Source organism: Zootoca vivipara, chromosome 4, assembly GCF_965207765.1.
Source record: "Zootoca vivipara chromosome 4, rZooViv2.hap1.1, whole genome shotgun sequence".
NCBI classification, from domain to species: Eukaryota; Metazoa; Chordata; class Lepidosauria; order Squamata; family Lacertidae; genus Zootoca; species Zootoca vivipara.
Genome location: NC_142587.1, coordinates 98,393,532 through 98,411,987, shown reverse-complemented (window position 1 = coordinate 98,411,987; position 18,456 = coordinate 98,393,532). Strand labels below are relative to the sequence as shown.

At 45.4% G+C, this 18,456-nt stretch overlaps 1 protein-coding gene across 2 annotated transcripts in view; it reads left to right on the top strand.

The window, feature by feature from the left end:
- The window catches only part of P4HA3 (prolyl 4-hydroxylase subunit alpha 3), a 37,940-nt gene extending 23,472 nt beyond the window's left edge, over positions 1 to 14,468 (top strand). The window contains exons 8-13 of one of the 2 annotated variants that reach the window (XM_060274043.2): positions 460 to 524; positions 4,823 to 4,982; positions 5,859 to 5,921; positions 7,088 to 7,156; positions 8,028 to 8,124; positions 13,299 to 14,468. In XM_060274043.2, coding sequence (XP_060130026.2) covers positions 460 to 524; positions 4,823 to 4,982; positions 5,859 to 5,921; positions 7,088 to 7,156; positions 8,028 to 8,124; positions 13,299 to 13,369 — 525 coding nt within the window. In that variant the 3' untranslated portion in view covers positions 13,370 to 14,468. Of the gene's footprint in view, positions 1 to 459; positions 525 to 4,822; positions 4,983 to 5,858; positions 6,391 to 7,087; positions 7,157 to 8,027; positions 8,125 to 13,298 lie in introns of those variants that run through there. The other variant, XM_088668884.1, reaches the window with a different exon arrangement.
- Positions 14,469 to 18,456: the final 3,988 nt, after the last annotated feature.

The following is an 18,456-nucleotide window of genomic DNA, read 5'->3' as shown; positions in this document are numbered from 1 at the left end:
GGTGTCTGCCTCCGCGCGCCTCTGCTGTTGAGCGGCTTCAGGCCGCTCTCCAGAGGCGCACTGGCCTGGGGCCGCCTGAACAGCTGAGAGGCGCAGCGCGGCGGCCCCAGGCTCGCGCTCCTCACACGCCTCCGGAGAGCTGCCTGAAGCCGCTCAACAGCTGAGAGGCGCGGAGGAGGCAGCCCCACGCTCACGCTCCCCGCGCGCCTCCTGAGCTTTTGAGTGGCTTCAGGCCGCTCTCCGGAGGCACACAGGGAGCGCGAGCCTGAGGCTGCCTCCTCCACGCCTCTCAGCTCCCCGCGAGCCCCTCCTGCCCGCCTCACTCACGGGGGGCGCTGGAGGGATCTTAGCACCAGGGTGCCAGATATGGTTAAGACGGCCCTGCCCTCCTGTCTCCTCTCTGCTCCAGATTTGCCACTGCAACCTCTTGCGTTTCTCTCTGTGTCCCCCCCACTCCAGTTGCAGAGGTCGGTGGTCGCCTCGGGAGAAAAGCAGCAGAAAGCAGACTACCGGATTAGCAAAAGGTAAAGTCTGTTGTCTGTTGTTAAACCACAGAGCCTAGGGCTTGCCGATCAGAAGGTCAGCCGTTCGAATCTCCCGTTGCTCGGTCCCAGCTCCTGCCCACTTAGCAGTTTGAAAGCACGTCAAAGTGCAAGTAGATAAATAGGGACTGCTACAGCGGGAAGGTAAACAGTGTTTCTGTGCGCTGCTCTGGTTGCCAGAAGCAGCTTAGTCATGCTGGCCACATGACCTGGAAGCTCTCTCCGGACAAACGCTGGCTCCTTCAGCCTTTAGAGTGAGATGAGCACCGCAACCCCAGCGTTGTCCGTGACTGTACCTAACGGTTAGGGGTCCCTTTACCTTTTAAAGTCTGTTGCTAGCCACACACAGAGATCACGGAGAGCATTGCTTGATGCGCCAACGGATGTGCAAGGAGCTGGCTTGCATGAAATTTTGGGGTGCCTCCAGGGATCCCCCATACCGCAGGGTTAATGTTTCCTACCTTCTTGTCACGTTTGCAGACTAAATAAATAAAAACATTTTATGCCCTAAATTTTCTTCAGCCCACTGTTTTTGTTAGTAAGAATGCAATATTCTTTGCTGAATAATAATAATAATAATAATAATAATAATAATAATAATAATAATAATAATGTAATTTGTCACTGAGAATCAACACACACACACACACACACACCCTACATCCCAAATAAACTTCTTACAATCCCTAGGCTTTGAAAAAACCAATCTTCTAGTTAAAATCTGCCTGCTGAGTCTCCTAAACTGTTTGCTGCAGGATCAATCCATGCAAATCTTTGCTGGTGTAGTTTATTGAAAACCATTTATAAACCACTTGGTGCTTTTAAAGAATCTTCTCTGCACTGTGCCCAATGCAAAAGATAATAAGCAATAAAACTAAAGTACAACAGTAAAATAGCGGCATAGATGCATGTTTTATATTTTATGTTTTATAGAAGAATTTTATCGTGTTGCAAACTTCCTCTATGAGTCGTGCAAACTGCTCTTCTGAATGATGCTTTTTATAGGGTAGGCTGGGCGTGAGGCTGGGGATGGGTTTACAGAACCATTGGGACAGTGGTCCAAAAAGTTTGGAGGCTGCTACTAAATGTACATGGGCTTCCCCCAAGATCCTTTTTTCTAACTGGAGAGGCTGGGGAGTGGACTGTTTGGTGAAGCATTTTTTCTGCTGCTCCAGAGAAGCGGACACAGAGCAATGGATTAAAACTTCAAGAAAGAAGATTCCACCTAAACATTAGGAAGAACTTCCTGACAGCAAGAGCTGTTCGGCAGTGGAATTTGCTACCAAGGAGTGTGGTGGAGTCTCCTTCTTTGGAGATCTTTAAGCAGAGGCTTGACAGCCATATGTCAAGAATGCTTTGATGGTGTTTCCTGCTTGGCAGGGGGTTGGACTGGATGGCCCTTGTGGTCTCTTCCAACTCTATGATTCTATGATTCTATGAAGCTGGCCCCTTCTGCATGCCAACCAGGTGCTCTGCCACTAAGCAAAGGCATTTCCCCTGGAATCTGAGCAAGCAATCTAGAGGTGAATAGGTCAGGATCAGGCCTCCCCATCTCCCTATAGTATGCTATAATCCAGGTTTCTATTCTTCTGCAAACTGCCAGAGGGCAGGATTTATAGCCAACAGCTGCGTTTATCATTCCAGGCTTCCTAGGCTGGGAAAAAATGACTTCACGAGTCTTCTTGCAACGCAGAGCTAGATATGGAATTTCCACACAAAGGATGGCGGAGACATAGGCTGCGGTTGCAGAGCAAATATTTTCCGAGATGATCTCAGCGCTGGGTTTTGCAATCTCGGTTTGAGAGACCCCCACTGACCGCCGGAATTCCATTCTCTGCAGGGTGGGGGGGCTTTGAATTATGCTTGGATGAACGAGCGATTAACTCTTCCATCACCTCTGGCCCCGCTGGGAAAAACAGAAGGAACTTGGCTTGAAACGCAGCGGTAAAATGAACAGAATCGGACGCCAGTGAAGATATTTTAAATCGATTAATACTCTGGCCTCATCTGCGCTATGCATTTAAGAGCAGCGCTGTAACACTTTAAACCAGGCACCCCCAAACTCGACCCTCCAGATGTTTGGGGACTACAATTCCCATCATCCCTGACGACTGGTCCTGTTAGCTAGGGATGATAGGAGTTGTAGTCCCAAAACATCTGGAGTTTGGGGGTGCCTGCTTTAAACAGCCGTGCCGCCCCCCCCCCCAGGAATCCTGGGAGCTGTAGTTTGTTTTGGGTTCTGAGCAGGCGCGCTGACTCCTAGGGGGCCAAGGCACTTTTGGGCCCCTCCAAGTAGTTTTGTGGGCCCCCTCGATATTCAGGGGGCGTTGGGCTCTTTGCGGCATTGCTCTCATAAGGTCACGGCATCGTGCAGCATCGCGCGGGGAAGCGGGACATTCTGGGATCAAATCAGAAACCAGAAACAGGGGGTGGGGGGCGGGACCTGCTATAAATAAGTCGTTCATTAGATCGTTATAACAAAAGGGGGGGGGGAGCTATGTAAAAATCACATAGAAAAGTTTTGTGCTCTACAGCACCACCTGGTGTCGCGTGTTTATAACACATTTAAAACGCTGGTTTGTTTGTTTTTTACTAATGTAGCTGAGTCCCAGAATAGCTTCTGTGAATCTGTGGCTGCCCCTGGAAAATAGGGACACTAGGAGGGTCTAAGATTCATTGGATTTATAGGAGATCCATCCCTGGCCCTGACCCCCCCTCCCCTCTCTCTCCCCCTCCCTCCCTCCTTCCCTCTCCCTCTCCCTCTCTCTCCCTCCCCACCCCTACCCCGCCACAACTACACTTCTTTTTTTCCTTTTTTAAAAGTCGTGGTAATTCTATTCTATTCTATTCTGACAAAGTAATAATCATACATAAATTAGAATGAAAATGTGCACCCCACCACTGGGACTATTCCATTGCGAACTATCCAGCCTCCCAAAATGCAACACCTCTTTTCATGGTTTGACTTGCCTTTCCATTTTAACAGTACAGTCGTACCTCATGTTACGTCTGCTGCGGGTTACGTCTTTTCAGGTTATGGATGTGCCGAACCCGGAAGTCCTGGAACGGGTTTACCTCTGGGTTTGGCGCGCGCGCATGCGCAGAAACACCGAATTGTGTCACGCGCGTGCGCAGACACAGCGCTTCAGGATGCGGCCTTTTCATGTTGCGAACGGGCCTCCGGAATGGATCCCGTTCGCAACTAGAGGTACCACTGTACAAATTCTACAAATATCTCCTCAAAATGCACATTCCCAGTCTTATCTTAATGGCACATGTTAATTTATCATTAATAGCTATATCTCACACCTCTTTATACCATTCTTCCATTTTATATTCTGCTTGCCCCTTCCACTTCCTAGCTATCGTAATTCGTGCAGCTGTCAATGAATTTGTGAGCAACTCCATCATAGCCTGCGAACCTTCCACCCCATCATAAATTGATAATAACGCTACCTCTGGACTTTGCTCAGCTTTCAGCCAGGGATTTCTGTTATCTCCTTAAATACCCAGAAAAATTGTACATATTTACACGACTGCGCTTCTGAGCTCAACTACAAGGCACAAATACAGGATGGGAGACACCTGGCTTGAGAGCAGTACATGTGAAAAGGATCTAGGAGTCCTGGTAGACCACAAACTTGACATGAGTCAACAGTGTGATGCAGCAGCTAAAAAAGCCAAGGGATCAAGGGAAGTAATACGGTAGTACCACTGTATTCCGCCCTGGTCATACCTCACCTGGAGTACTGTGTCCAGTTCTGGGCACCACAGTTCAAGAAGGATACTGACAAGCTGGAACGTGTCCAGAAGAGGGCAACCAAAATGGTCAAAGGCCTGGAAACGATGCCTTATGAGGAACGGCTTAGGGAGCTGGGTATGTTTAGCCTGGAGAAGAGAAGGTTAAGGGGTGATATGATAGCCATGTTCAAATATATCAAAGGATGTCATATAGAGGAGGGAGAAAGGTTGTTTTCTGCTGCTCCAGAGAAGTGGACACGGAGCAATGGATTCAAACTACAAGAAAGAAGATTCCACCTAAACATTAGGAAGAACTTCCTGACAGTAAGAGCTGTTCGACAGTGGAATTTGCTGCCAAGGAGTGTGGTGGAGTCTCCTTCTTAGGAGGTCTTTAAGCAGAGGCTTGACAGGCATATGTCAAGAATGCTTTGATGGTGTTTCCTGCTTGTCAGGGGGTTGGACTGGATGGCCCTTGTGGTCTCTTCCAACCCTATGATTCTATGATTCTAACTCTTTCCTCCTCGCTGTGACTTGTTTAGTGCCTGGCTGAAAGACAGCTTGGATCCAGCAATTGTGGCCTTAGATCGACGGGTCACGGCCCTGACCGGCCTCAACACCCAGCCCCCTTACGCAGAATACCTGCAGGTGGTAAACTATGGATTGGGTGGGCACTACGAACCCCATTTTGACCACGCGACGGTGAGTAAACCTGCTGATACAAAGTCCGGCGGGCATGAAAGCAGTTTGATATTTTCCGAGAATGAATGAATGAATGAATGAATGAATCTTTATTTGCGTCAGCCATCGGCCATAGCAATAAAACAACAATACAATAAACAAAGAATAGAAATAAAAAGTCAATTATATAAAATACATTTTAGGGTTTTGAATCAATAGTCAAAGAGTGGATCTTATTCTGAATGCCCCAGCTAAAAACCTTCCAACTTTTGCTTGATCTGCCAAGAGAAAGGGCACTGTGGCAGTGGCTGGGCGACCCGGAATGGACAATAAAAGAGGGGTGATAATCTCATTCCTCAAGTCTTTATAAAGAGTGCGAGGCAGAAGGGCATGCGCCACCAATTCGGTACTGCCAAAACATAAGTGTTTTTCATGTGGAATCTGTTGGAATCGTCCCTCAAGTCCAGCCGAGGGCAATACATTCAATCTTCCGAGAGTAAAAGCGCGCCTATATTTTAGAATTGCTAGGTTATGCAGATAGGGTGCCAGAGAGTCAAAATGGGAAGGTCTGAGATGGAACCACCTGCATTTTTCTTTGGAAGCAATCAGAGTCTTTCTCTTTTTCTAAATGTCTCTGATTATAAGCATGCATTTCCTGCCTCCCCTTGCCACGAATTGTACATATACATATATACTTGATTTCTTTACAGCATAGATTCTTAACTGAATACTTGTTTTCCCGTACAAATCTTTTTCCACCCATGAATTCCCACCAGGACAATTTCTAGTTATCCTCAGGTCTTGTGGTAAATAATCCCAGTTCTGGAAGTCCTAAAACTTGATGAATGCGACCACCTGGTGTTTCATAATCAAGGAATTCTTTCCCCCCCAATGCAGTCGAGAAAAAGCCCCCTTTACAGGATGAAATCCGGAAACCGAATTGCCACGTTGATGGTCTATGTGAGTCTTCTTCTCTTTGCTGGGATCTGTGAAGAATTTTGTGATTTTGCCAGGGAACTCTGTATATGTTTCAAGAAGGGTAGGGTGTTTTTTTGGTCTTTCCATGGCGAAATGTACAGTTCCAAGCTTCAAACAGCTGGCCCAGTATTTCTCCTCCAGCTAGATTTCTGCAGTGTAAAAGTTAGGACAAGCATGATTTCAAGATGCTTTTGCAGGAAGGAAGTGTCACTGGGGCGAAGGGTGATTTGGAGACGGAAAAACAGGGTTAAGGAGATCTCCCCTGATATTTCTAAATGCTCATCACACAAGCCAAAGCAGCTATTATGTTTAGTTTCTTTAATGGTAGTGAAGATCAGTTCTGCCCATTTTGCAATGCAGCAAGAGGTGAGGTTGCAGGGAACCAGGCAGAGGGCCTTCTCGGTGGTGGCAACGCCCTCCCATCAGATGTCAAGGAAATAAACAACTATCTGACTTTTAGAATAAAAAAATCCTTCAGTAGCACCTTAAAGACCAACTAAGTTTATATTTTGGTATGAGCTTTTGTGTGCATGCACACTTCTTCAGATAGAAGAAGTGTGAAGAAGTGTGCATGCACACGAAAGCTCATACCAAAATATAAACTTAGTTGGTCTTTAAGGTGCTACTGAAGGAATTTTTTTATTTTGCTTCGACTCAGACCAACATGGCTACCTACCTGTGACTTTTAGAAGATATCTGAAGGCAGCCCTGTTTAAGGAAGTTTTTAATGTTTGGTGTTTTCTTGTATTTTTAATATTCTGTTGAGAGCCACCCAGAGTGGCTGGGGAAACCGAGCCAGATGCGTGGGGTATTAATAATAATAATAATAATAATAATAATAATAATAATAATAATAATAATTCATTGCATGGGGCTCAAACCCACGACCCTGACATTAAGAGTCTCATGCTTTATATCCTAGGGCTGCCATACGTCTGGCAACCAACATCAGAAGTGTAGATTTTGGTGAATTTCCTTGAAAATAGCTCCAAAACTTTCTTTTTCTGTCGGGGGGGGGGAGCTCAACATGGTTCTCCCTGTCCTCTTTTAAACTCCACAACAACCTTGTGAGGTAGTTAGATAGTGGAGAACCACGTACGCCACCTTGAGCCGAAGGATAATGTTGTCTCGTTTCTTTTCCTGCTCAGCTGAGTTTGGTGGAAGCCGGAGGGTCCACAGCCTTCATCTATGCAAACCTCAGCATTCCTGTTGTCAAGGTGAGGTGTGTGTTGTGAAATGCAGAAAGATGGGTTCCCCAGGGAGTGAAAAGAGGTATCAAAGGTAACAAGAGAAAAAGAGAGGAACAAGTCATCAACTTCCTCGCACAAATAAAATACTGTACTGTAGAGGCACTTGGGGCTGAAATTTACCTGAATTTATCATCCACCCACCCTTTGGCAGCTGTGCCAAAACACCCCTTTGTGTGCAAGGGGCTGTCTTTTTTCAGCAACTGTTTTTGGGAAACTGCCCCTCTGTGCATGCTGAAAGGAACGGGATTTGTGCATTCAGCTGGGGCCTGGGTTATTTATCTGCAGACATGCCATGAAAGTTCTTGTTCATTGGGGACGCGGGTGGCGCTGTGGCCTAAACCACTGAGCCTCTTGGGCTTGCCCATCGGAAGGCTGGCGGTTCGAATCCCCACGACGGAGTGAGCTCCCGTTGCTCTGTCCCAGCTCCTGCCAACCTAGCAGTTCGAAAGCACACCAGGGCAAGTAGATAAATAGGTACCGCTGCGGCAGGAAGGTAAACGGCATTTCCATGCGCTCTGGCTTCTGTCACGGTGTCCTGTTGCGCCAGAAACGATTTAGTCCTGCTGGCCGCATGACCCGGAAAGCTGCCTGAGGACAAACGCCAGCTCCCTCAGCCTGAAAGCAAGATGAGCGCCTTTGACTGGACTTAACCGTCCGAGGGTCCTTCACCTTTACCTGTTTTCAGCACGTTTTTTCAGGGAAACCGCCCCCTGTATATGCTCAAAGGAACGGGATTTGTGCACTCAGCTGGGCGCCTGCCGCGCTGCAAAATCTGGAGCCTGGGTTATTTCTCTGCAGACACGCCATGAACATTTTTATTCTCTGGTCCCCTTTCCAGAATGCGGCTCTCTTTTGGTGGAACCTTCGCAGGAACGGGGAAGGGGACGACGACACGCTGCATGCTGGCTGCCCGGTCCTTGCCGGAGACAAATGGGGTAAGGAGCACAGCTTAGCCGTGCCATGCAATGGCACATCACTTCCTGGTGCAAGAAGGAAGGAAGCGACAGGGTTATCGCAAATACCACTGCTCTGGTAAAGAAGGCCCAGCAGAGAATATATTTCCTCAGACTTTTAAAAAAGGGCAAGCTGAGAGAGAGACTGCTGGTGTCCTTCTACCGAGGCTCCATAGAGAGCATTCTTACATACGGTATCTGTACTTGGTTTTCCAGCTGCACAGCCATGGATACATAGCTGCCAAGTCTGGGTCGTAAAGATCCGGGATCGGCAGCGCGCGCATGACCGGAAGTTGCGTGACGCAACTTCCGGTGGCGCTTTGCCCTTCTATGGGCACCAGAAAATGGTGGCGCCGGCGCCGGAAGTCGCTTCCACGCATGACCGGAAACGCGTAAAAGCGACTTCCGGCGCCGGCGCCGCCATTTTCTGATGCCCATAGAAGGGCAAGCGCTACCGGAAGTCGCGTCACGCAACTTCCGGTCATGCACGGAAGCGACTTCTGGCGCCGGCGCCGGCATTTTCTGGTGCCCATAGAAGGGCAAAGCGGCCCCAGAAAAATGGCCGCCGGGCAGAAGCCAATTAAAGGGAAAATACCAGGATTTTCCACCAAACGGGAGATCGCCGGGAAACGGTAAGAAAAAAGGGGTTTTCCCGGCGGATACGGGATACTTGGCAGCTATGTGGATAGGAAAGTGCTCCAGAAGGTCATAACCGCAGCCTGAAAGATTATCGGTCATCCTCTCTGTTATGTACTGAGCTGAATCCTAGAACAATAGGATTCAGAATCAGCAGTCTGATTGGTCCGCAGGAGCTACCCAATCCAACTCCAGGCCAATCAGGTTGCAGATTCACTTCTGCCAGCCGCCTGATTGGCTGCTCCTGCAGGCCAATCAGGTTGCGGATTCACTTCCACCTGGAGTTGGATTGGGTAGCTCCTGCGGACCAATCAGACTGCTGATTCTGAATCCTATTGTTCTAGGATTCAGCTCAGTACATAACACTCTCCCGTCTCTGGAAGAACTATAGAATTCCCGTTGCCTTAAAAAAAGCAAATAATATTTTACAAGATTCATCTTACTGTATAGTCTTTTTGCACCGTTGCCTTCGGGCAAGAGAAACAGAACAATTAAATCAAGAACAAATAGATTAAAAAACAGTTTCTATCCAAGAACTATAACCCTCTTGAATGCTGTAACGAAATAATATGATCCTGGAGAGTTGTGATGGGTGGGTGGGGGCTGTAATTGTGTTTTTGCTTAGTTTTTTATGGGATGGCATTCAATTTCGTTGTACTATGTACAATAACAATGAAGTATCTAGAATAAAAAATAAAAATTAATTCAGCCGTCAAGTTTCCACGAGGGTAGGGGGCTCACACAAAAAAGGCCTTGCCGAGGAGCTCGGTCAATTTCACTGCTGTGCCATCTAAAGCTGGGATGTGAGATTGACATGATTAAAGAATAAACAATAAATTACTATTATAGAACAATAAAGTATTGTTCTGTTGTTACACAGTTTTGCCTTCAAGCGTGGCGAGCGATGCCTAAAAAGAGGCAAATGTCCTGCTATCCAAAATGCGACTCCTGGGCAGTGTTAAGATAAATTCAACAGTGTAAATAAGTTTTGATGGATGGAATAATGGTATAGTTTTTGTAGAATATGCAGGGATTTATGATATGTCAAATGAGCCATGGAAAGAGAAGAAGGGAAGTCATTGATATCTGAAGGGTGTAAAAATGAGTACTGTACTTTAAATTGTAAAACAGAATATATATATATATATATATATATATATATATATATATATATATATATATAATGTAATGTGACCCCTGTTGCCCTCTCTTCAAAATCAGGCCAGGAGAAAACCCAGGCAGGGGGATTGCTATTATTTGCATGTGTTTGCATGGCACAGGGCAATCGTTTCCTTTTTATATAAAAAAAAATATTCTTAAAAGTCTTTATTTCAATTCTTAAAAAAACAGTAACAGAACATATAAAATCTTATCAAATAACTTGAGCCAATACTACAAACAAAAAAGAATCAAAATCAGAATTTACAAAAAAAGAAAGAAAGAAAAAAAGAGAACAGACAAATAAAATAGAAATGGACTCCCTACTGTTTATACACCGCTTCCCTTTTGGTTAACTTTCACTTATCTTGCATTATCTGAGTTGTTATAAACATACATTCTCTAAACCTCTTGCATATCTTTCAATTCAAACAGATCATCAATTCGGTATTAATGTTTTCTTTGATCCAGTGGTTCCCAACAGGTGGTCCGGGGACCCCCAGGGGTCCGCGAGCTATGCCAGAGGGGTCCGCAAAATGCTATTAGAATAAAAAAAATATTAAATATATTTTGTATGATAACAGATTTTTTTGTTTTGGCCGCTTCCTGCATGAGCAGAGTCTAGCGCAAAACTAGAATTAGATAGAGGCAGTAGTTCTGCTGTATGCCGTTAGGTGGCGCTTTACAAACACTACTGTTTTGCAAAGAGGCAGCGCGCGCATTCTACTAACGCTCACCTCCCCAAGATGCTTTGCGCGCGCCGGCTTCATTTGTGCGCTACTGCGCAGACACCCTGTCTTCTCCATTCCCCTCCCTCCTCCCTGGTGCGCGCTGCCTCTTTGCAAAACAGTAGTGTTTGTAAACAAAGCGTTTTTTGCGGAAGCTACAGTTCGCGTAGTTAAAAATGGACCGTTGGTTAAAAAGTGGTTCATCTCATTAAGAACTGAAAATTAAAACTAACTGTATACTGATGGAGTACTCTGTTGTAACTGTAAAAAATGTATAAATATAAAATATAAAAAGACTCTTAATTTGGCTCTCACTTTTTAATTTTAGGATTAGGAATTAATGGGGGTCCTTGTCACAATAGCGGCTCGATGAGGGGTCCTCGAGAAAATTTTGTTGGGAACCCCTGCTTTGATCAAATAGTCCTCAACATATTTCCATTTGATTTTACCTTTCTCCTCAGGGATATTCCTAATTGCTGCAGTCATTTTGGCTAGGTTCATAAATTCCACCAGTTTTTCCTGCCATTCAAGAACCCCCGGAATCTTTTCTCCCTTCCAATTCTGAGCAATGAGGAACCTAGCTGCTGCACAGGCAAGAAGACTATATTCTTTTCATCTTCTGGAATATTTTCCGGCACCATGCTTAACAAAAATAATTCTGGTTTCTTTTCAAACGTTATTTTTAGCATCTTTTTTGTTTTTCATAAATTGTATTCCAAAATTTATGAATTTTCACGCATTGCCACCAGCAATGATAATAGCTGCCAATTTTTTCCTGGCATTTCCAGCATTTGTTTGAATTATTTTTATATACTTTGGCAATTTTTTCTGGAGTCAGATGCTACCTCTAGACTAGCTTTAGCGTGTTCTCCTTTATCCCTGCACATGCTTTAATCTCATCCCCTCCCTCCATAATTTGTCCCACTGATTGCTAAATATAGGCCTCCCAATGTCTTAAGCCCATTTTATCATAGTGGCCTTCACTACTTCATAAATTAACTCCCACTCTTAGGGCAATCGTTTCCAGTTTGCCGATATGTGGCAAGAAAAAGCAACGAATAAATGTAATAATAATAACTTTGCCTGACTGAGCTGCAGCTGGATTTCCGACTGGGGGTGGTTATGGCAAGCAGATGATTCCCATGATAAAGCAGGTATTTTTTCCAGGAACAATTCAAAGGGCTGGTTATCTCTCTATATATAAATGGTGAAGGTCCATGTGTGTTATTCCCCACTTTTCTCCCACAAGCACTTACCCGATCGTCCTGAAATTTGGCCACAACATCAGAGTCACATGTGAGCAGGTAATCATGCACTTACACTGACCAGCTGACACACCTAACACAGGTAAAAACCTGGATTTGTGGTCAAAAAAATTGCGCCATCCAGTGGACATTCAACGAACAACGGACAAACATACTCCAGGATGGGGACAATCACAGGGATTAGCCACAGCAACGCGTGGCAGGGCCAGCTAATAACTTATAAAGCCCAATATGGCTTAGGTCCAGGTTATCTGTATTTCCCCATAAGAACCTGCCTGATTTTTGAGATCTTCAGGGATACCCTTCAGGGAAGACGGGGTCTTCTCAGCATAGCTGCCAAGTTTTCCCTTTTCTTGCGAGGAAGCCTATTCAGCATAAGGGAAAATCCCTTTAAAAAAGGGATAACTTGGCAGCTATGCTTCTCAGCTGTGACTTCTCCCAGGCAACTTTGGAACTCCCTGCCTGGAGAACTCAGACCGGCTCCCCTTCTTGCTGTCCTCCTGCTGGCAAGTGAAGACCAACAGGCTTTGGGGAACTGACTGTTTTGAATGAAAACAGTGTGGTGGGTATCATCCTAATGATAATTTTTTTATTATTTATACCCTGCCCATCTGGCTGGGTTTCCCCAGCCACTCTGGGCGGCTTCCAACAAAATATTAAAAATACAAGAAAACATCACACATTAAAAACTTCCGTAAACAGGGCTGCCTTCAGATGTCTTCTAAAAGTCAGTTGTTTATTTCCTTGACATCGGATGGGAGGGCGTTCCACAGAGAGGGCGCCACCACCGAGAAGGCCCTCTGCCTGGTTCCCTATAACCTCACTTCTCGCAGGGAGGGAACCACCAGAAGGCCCTCGGAGCTGGACCTCAGTGTCCGGCCTGGACGATGGTGGTGGAGGCGATCCTACCATGCTACTTTTATCGTATTGCTCTGTATATTTTACAATATCTCATATCTATATCTATATATAATTGCTTTTCTATTTAACTTGAAAACATCCAGCTAGAAGTAATAATAAAAACAGCCATAAGAGCAGGAAGAATAAAAGCGCAAGATAATAGAATAATAATTATAATAATTAAAAAATGCTTGAAAAGGAATGAGCGGTGTAAAATACATTCGACAGTGGAATGCAAGGTTCCTATTTGTACCAAACATATCAAATAATCATGAAAGTTGCCAAATAGACTCATATTTAATTCTTTTTTTAGTTACTGCCTTTTCCTCTCTGTGTTTTTAGCTGTTTCTGTTTTAACTGTAAGCTGCCTTTAGTAGTTCCTGTGGAGGGGAAAGGCGGGATATTATTATTATTATTATTATTATTATTATTATTATTATTATTATTAATCCCAACCTCTCTTTAATAGTGGCCAACAAGTGGTTCCATGAACACGGACAGGAATTTCGGAGGCCGTGTGGCACCAGCCCGGAAGACTAAAAAGTTCAAGTGCTCTCAGCTGGGTTTGGCGAATGCCAGAGTTTCATGGCGGGCGAAGTGTGGGGAGAGAATCTGAACTGACTCCCTAACCTAACATAGCCTAGTCTGGAAAGACCACCTTGGAGTGAAGCACGGCCAAACCACCTCTTGGCAAAGGTTTTCTCAGGCATCTGAGAAATAAAGGACTTGATGTAGGACATAGTTAAACTATGGAACTCCTGGCCACAGGGCGCAGTGATTGGCCACCAACTCGGACGGCTTTAAGAGGATGGGGCAAATTCATGGAGGAGAGGGCTGTCGGTGGTCTCTAGCCACAGTGGAACCACAGTTGCGGCTTCTGAATCCCAGTTGCTGGAAGCCACAGGAGGGGGGATAGTTGCTCTTGTATTCGAATGCTGCTTGCAGGTTCCCTATGAGGATTTGGCTGTGGCCATCTTGGCTGTGAGTCTTGGAAGACCTGCTTCCCGCCTTGCAGGGCCTGGACTGACTCCAGCTGCAAAAGCTGAGGCTGAACAAACAGGGTACTGTTTTTTTTTGTTGCCGATACAGTGGTGCCTTGGTTCTCAAACACCTTGGTGCTCAAACAACTTGGAACCCAAACACTGCAAACCCGGAAGTAAGTGTTCCAAGTTTGTGAACTTTTTCCAGAAGTTGAACATGCTCCGTTTTGGGTGCCACACTTCTGTTTTGAGGTCTGCCCGTTTTTGCTATTTATTTTGTGTTTTTGTTTTTGCAGCTTTTTTGCTTTGTTTTTGGGCTGTATGGAACCCAGTTGTTACTGATGGATTGATTGTGTGACTGCAGTACATTGTTTATTGCTTTCATTTTTATGGATCGATGGTCTCGTTAGATAGTAAAATTCATGTTCAATTGCTGTTTTAGGGGTTGTTTTTAAAAGTCTGGAACGGATTAATCCATTTTGGATTACTTTCTATCGGAAAGCGCGCCTTGGTTTTGGAACGCTTTGGTTTTGGAACGGACTTCCGGAACGGATTAAGTTTGAGAACCAATGTACCACTGTATTAACTTTTTTTGTATTTTTCTTCTTAGATCTTGTTATGATTTATGTGAAAATAGTCCCATTTGTTTTTGTATTTTTTGGATGCCTTTTATTTATTGTTCATGACAACTTTAGCGAGGTTTGTGATGGCATAAATCTTTTTGCCTCGCAAGCCACCTTGAGCTCTGGGAAGATAGCGTAAAATGAAATCATGACAGCGATGATCTGCTTGGCCACCGCGAGACTAGATCCAGCAGCCTTTTTTATATTCTCATTTTATTTAATTTGTGGCCTGTCGGGTGTGGGGCAGGGAGTATAAAGCTCTGCGGAGGAGGAGAGATGGGAGCAACCAGGCAATCTATATAGGCACACAGCCCAGGCTTGCAACCCAGAGATGTCACACTGCTGCTGCTCGCCAGAGTGGTGCATGCTCTGGTTATCTCTCGCTTGGACTACTGCAATGCGCTCTCTGTGGGGCTACCTTTGAAGGTGACTCAGAAACTGCAACTAATCCAGAATGTGGCAGCTAGACTGGTGACTGGGAGCGGCCGTCGAGACCATATAACACCAGTCCTGAAACATTGGCTCCCAGTATGTTTCCAAGCACAATTCAAAGTGTTGGTGCTGACCTTGAAAGCCCTAAACAGCCTCAGCCCAGTATACCTGCAGGAGCGTCTCAACCCCCATCGTTCAGCCCAGACACTGAGGTCCAGCGCCGAGGGCCTTCTGGCGGTTCCCTCCCTGCAAGAAGTGAGGTTACAGGGAACCAGGCAGAGGGCCTTCTCGGTGGTGGCGCCCGCCCTGTGGAACGGCCTCCCACCAGATGTCAAGGAAATAAACAACTATCCTGCTTTTAAACGACATCTGAAGGCAGCCCTGTTTAGGGAAGTTTTTGATGTTTAATGCTGTATTGCGTTTTTAATATTCGATTGGGAGCCGCCCGATAAACCGAGGTACCTCGGTTTACAAACACAATTGGTTCCGGAAGTCTGTACTTAACCTGAAGCGTACTTAACCTGAAGCGACCTTTCCCATTGAAAGTAATGGAAAGTGGATTAATCCGTTCCAGACGGTCCGTGGAGTACTTAAACTGAAGCGTACTTAACCTGAAGCGAACTTTCCCATTGAAAGTAATGGAAAGTGGATTAATCCGTTCCAGACGGTCCGCGGAGTACTTAAACTGAAAATACTCAAACCGAGGCGTACTACTTAAACCGAGGTATGACTGTATCATCATCATCATCATCATTATGCTTTTGCAATCTGAAGGTCTAGACCTTTGATTTCTTTCATGAATGGAAGCTGAAACCATGAAAACATACAGTACACATGTCCTTGCTCAGAAACTCCCCGGCGCCACAATGTGAAGTTTTTCCCGACACAGGGAAGCACTGATGGGAACAGCTTCACCGGTTGATTTCTGCCTGCTCTGCAGCTATTAAAGGCACCCAACCCGTCAAAAGGCGGAAGCTCTCCATGGCAATCAAACTGGTGCAGCATGCGTGGGGGGGGGGGGAAGAAGGCTGCTTTCTTCCCAAGGAGCTGTGGGTCCTCGTGGCCTGAGGCCAGCAGCCGAGTCAATATTTGAAAAAGTGAAATTGTGGTTAACTGGAGCAGAAACCGAGTCTGCCTGTCCTTTCAGAGAGAGCCTCCTGGGAGACAAAAGAATGATACACGGTCTCTCCATCCCACACAAGCCCCCTCTCTTTCCCTCTCCCGCCTGTATCTCACACGTCCAACCATCCCAGACATCGATGGAATTTCCCCCACTAAGAGCTTAAAAAGGTGAGTGTCTCTTTTAGAACCAAAAAAGTTGATTAAAAGTAAAAATAAACAAAACAGTTAAGGGCTTTGTTGGAGCAGACTGAGATTCATCTAGTCCAAGGCTGGGGAATATTTGGTTCTCCAAATGTTTATTATTATTATTATTATTATTATTATTATTATTATTATTATTATATTAAATTAAATTTTTATACCACCCTTCACCCAAAGATTGCAGGTGGTGCACAACATAAAAAATACAGAATGAGGATCGACAATAAAATAAAAACAAACATCGCACCCTCCCACAAGCACGTTTGAAAGGCCGTAAAATGTCGGACTACAGATCCCATCAGCCTTGACTATTGGCCGGTGCTGATGGGAGACCTGCTTTAGCTGGCCTGTCGAAGCCGTTTCCTGGGATTGTGGCCACTGCCATATGCTGACTGCTCTAAGGAGCCACAGGTGAAAGATGACAGGGAAAATGAGTGTTGGTCTGACGCAGTCAAAACAAGATAAACAAAAACCTTCCAGTAGCACCTTAGAGACCTATGCTGAGACAGACAGAAGTCTTAAAGTGTGGGAGAACTTTATTTTATTTATATGTAACATTTATTTATTGGCAACATCTTTCTTACTAGGTAACCTATTTTTGCTAACTTACGGGTAGTGTGTTTCCTTTTTTTTACCTTTGTGAAGCAATATTTAAAATTGGTGCTGAGTGCAGGGTGGGGGCCAAAGATGGACCAACTACCTCAGAAGGTGTGTGATGTGTCCCACACCAGAGCTACCCCCCCCAACACCCCAGTAGAGGAATATAAATTTTAGAATACGCAAACATCTGCAAATATCAAAGGTTTAGCAAGTACAACATCAGAGTGGGCAACAACTTTGGACCATATACCAGTTGTTGTTGTTTAGTCGCTTAGTCGTGTCCGACTCTTCGTGACCCCATGGACGCCAGGCACTCCTGTCTTCCACTGCCTCCCGCAGTTTGGTCAAACTCATGTTCGTAGCTTCGAGAACACTGTCCAACCATCTTGTCCTCTGTCGTCCCCTTCTCCTAGTGCCCTCAATCTTTCCCAACATCAGGGTCTTTTCCAGGGAGTCTTCTCTTCTCATGAGGTGGCCAAAGTATTGGAGCCTCAGCTTCAGGATCTGTCCTTCCAGTGAGCGCTCAGGGCTGATTTCCTTCAGAATGGATAGGTTTGATCTTCTTGCAGTCCATGGGACTCTCAAGAGTCTCCTCCAGCACCATAATTCAAAAGCATCAATTCTTCGGCGATCAGCCTTCTTTATGGTCCAGCTCTCACTTCCATACATAACTACTGGAAAAACCCTTGGGCAAAAAAAATGAAAGGCACAAGTACAGGATGGGTGACACTTGGCTTGAGAGCAGTACATGGGAAAAGGATCTAGGAGTCTTGGTAGACCACAAACTTGACATGAGTCAGCAGTGTGATGCAGCAGCTAAAAAAGCCAATGCAATTCTGGGCTGCATCAATAGGAGTGTAGCATCTAGATCTAGGGAAGTAATAGTACCCCTGTATTCTGCTCTGGTCAGACCTCACCTGGAGTACTGTGTCCAGTTCTGGGCACCACAGTTCAAGAAGGATACTGACAAGCTGGAACGTGTCCAGAAGAGGGCAACCAAAATGGTCAAAGGCCTGGAAACGATGCCTTATGAGGAACGGCTTAGGGAGCTGGGTATGTTTAGCCTGGAGAAGAGAAGGTTAAGGGGTGATATGATAACCATGTTCAAATATATCAAAAGATGTAATGTAAAGGAAGGAGACATCTTGGAGAGTGAAGTCAAATGGGCCTTAGAAAGCACTGCTAATAACAAGGCCAGTGGAAGTGATGATATTCCAGCTGAACTATTTAAAATTTTAAAAGATGATGCTGTTAAGGTGCTACACCCAATATGCCAGCAAGTTTGGAAAACTCAGCAATGGCCAGAGGATTGGAGAAGATCAGTCTACATCCCAATTCCAAAGAAGGGCAGTGCCAAAGAATGCTCCAACTACCGCACAATTGCCCTCATTTCACACGCTAGCAAGGTTATGCTTAAAATTCTACAAGGCAGGCTTAGGCAGTATGTGGACCGAGAACTCCCAGAAGTGCAAGCTGGATTTCGAAAGGGCAGAGGAACCAGAGACCAAATAGCAAACATGCGCTGGATTATGGAGAAAGCTAGAGAGTTCCAGAAAAACGTCTACTTCTGCTTCATTGACTATGCAAAAGCCTTTGACTGTGTCGACCACAGCAAACTATGGCAAGTTCTTAAAGAAATGGGAGTGCCTGATCACCTCATCTGTCTCCT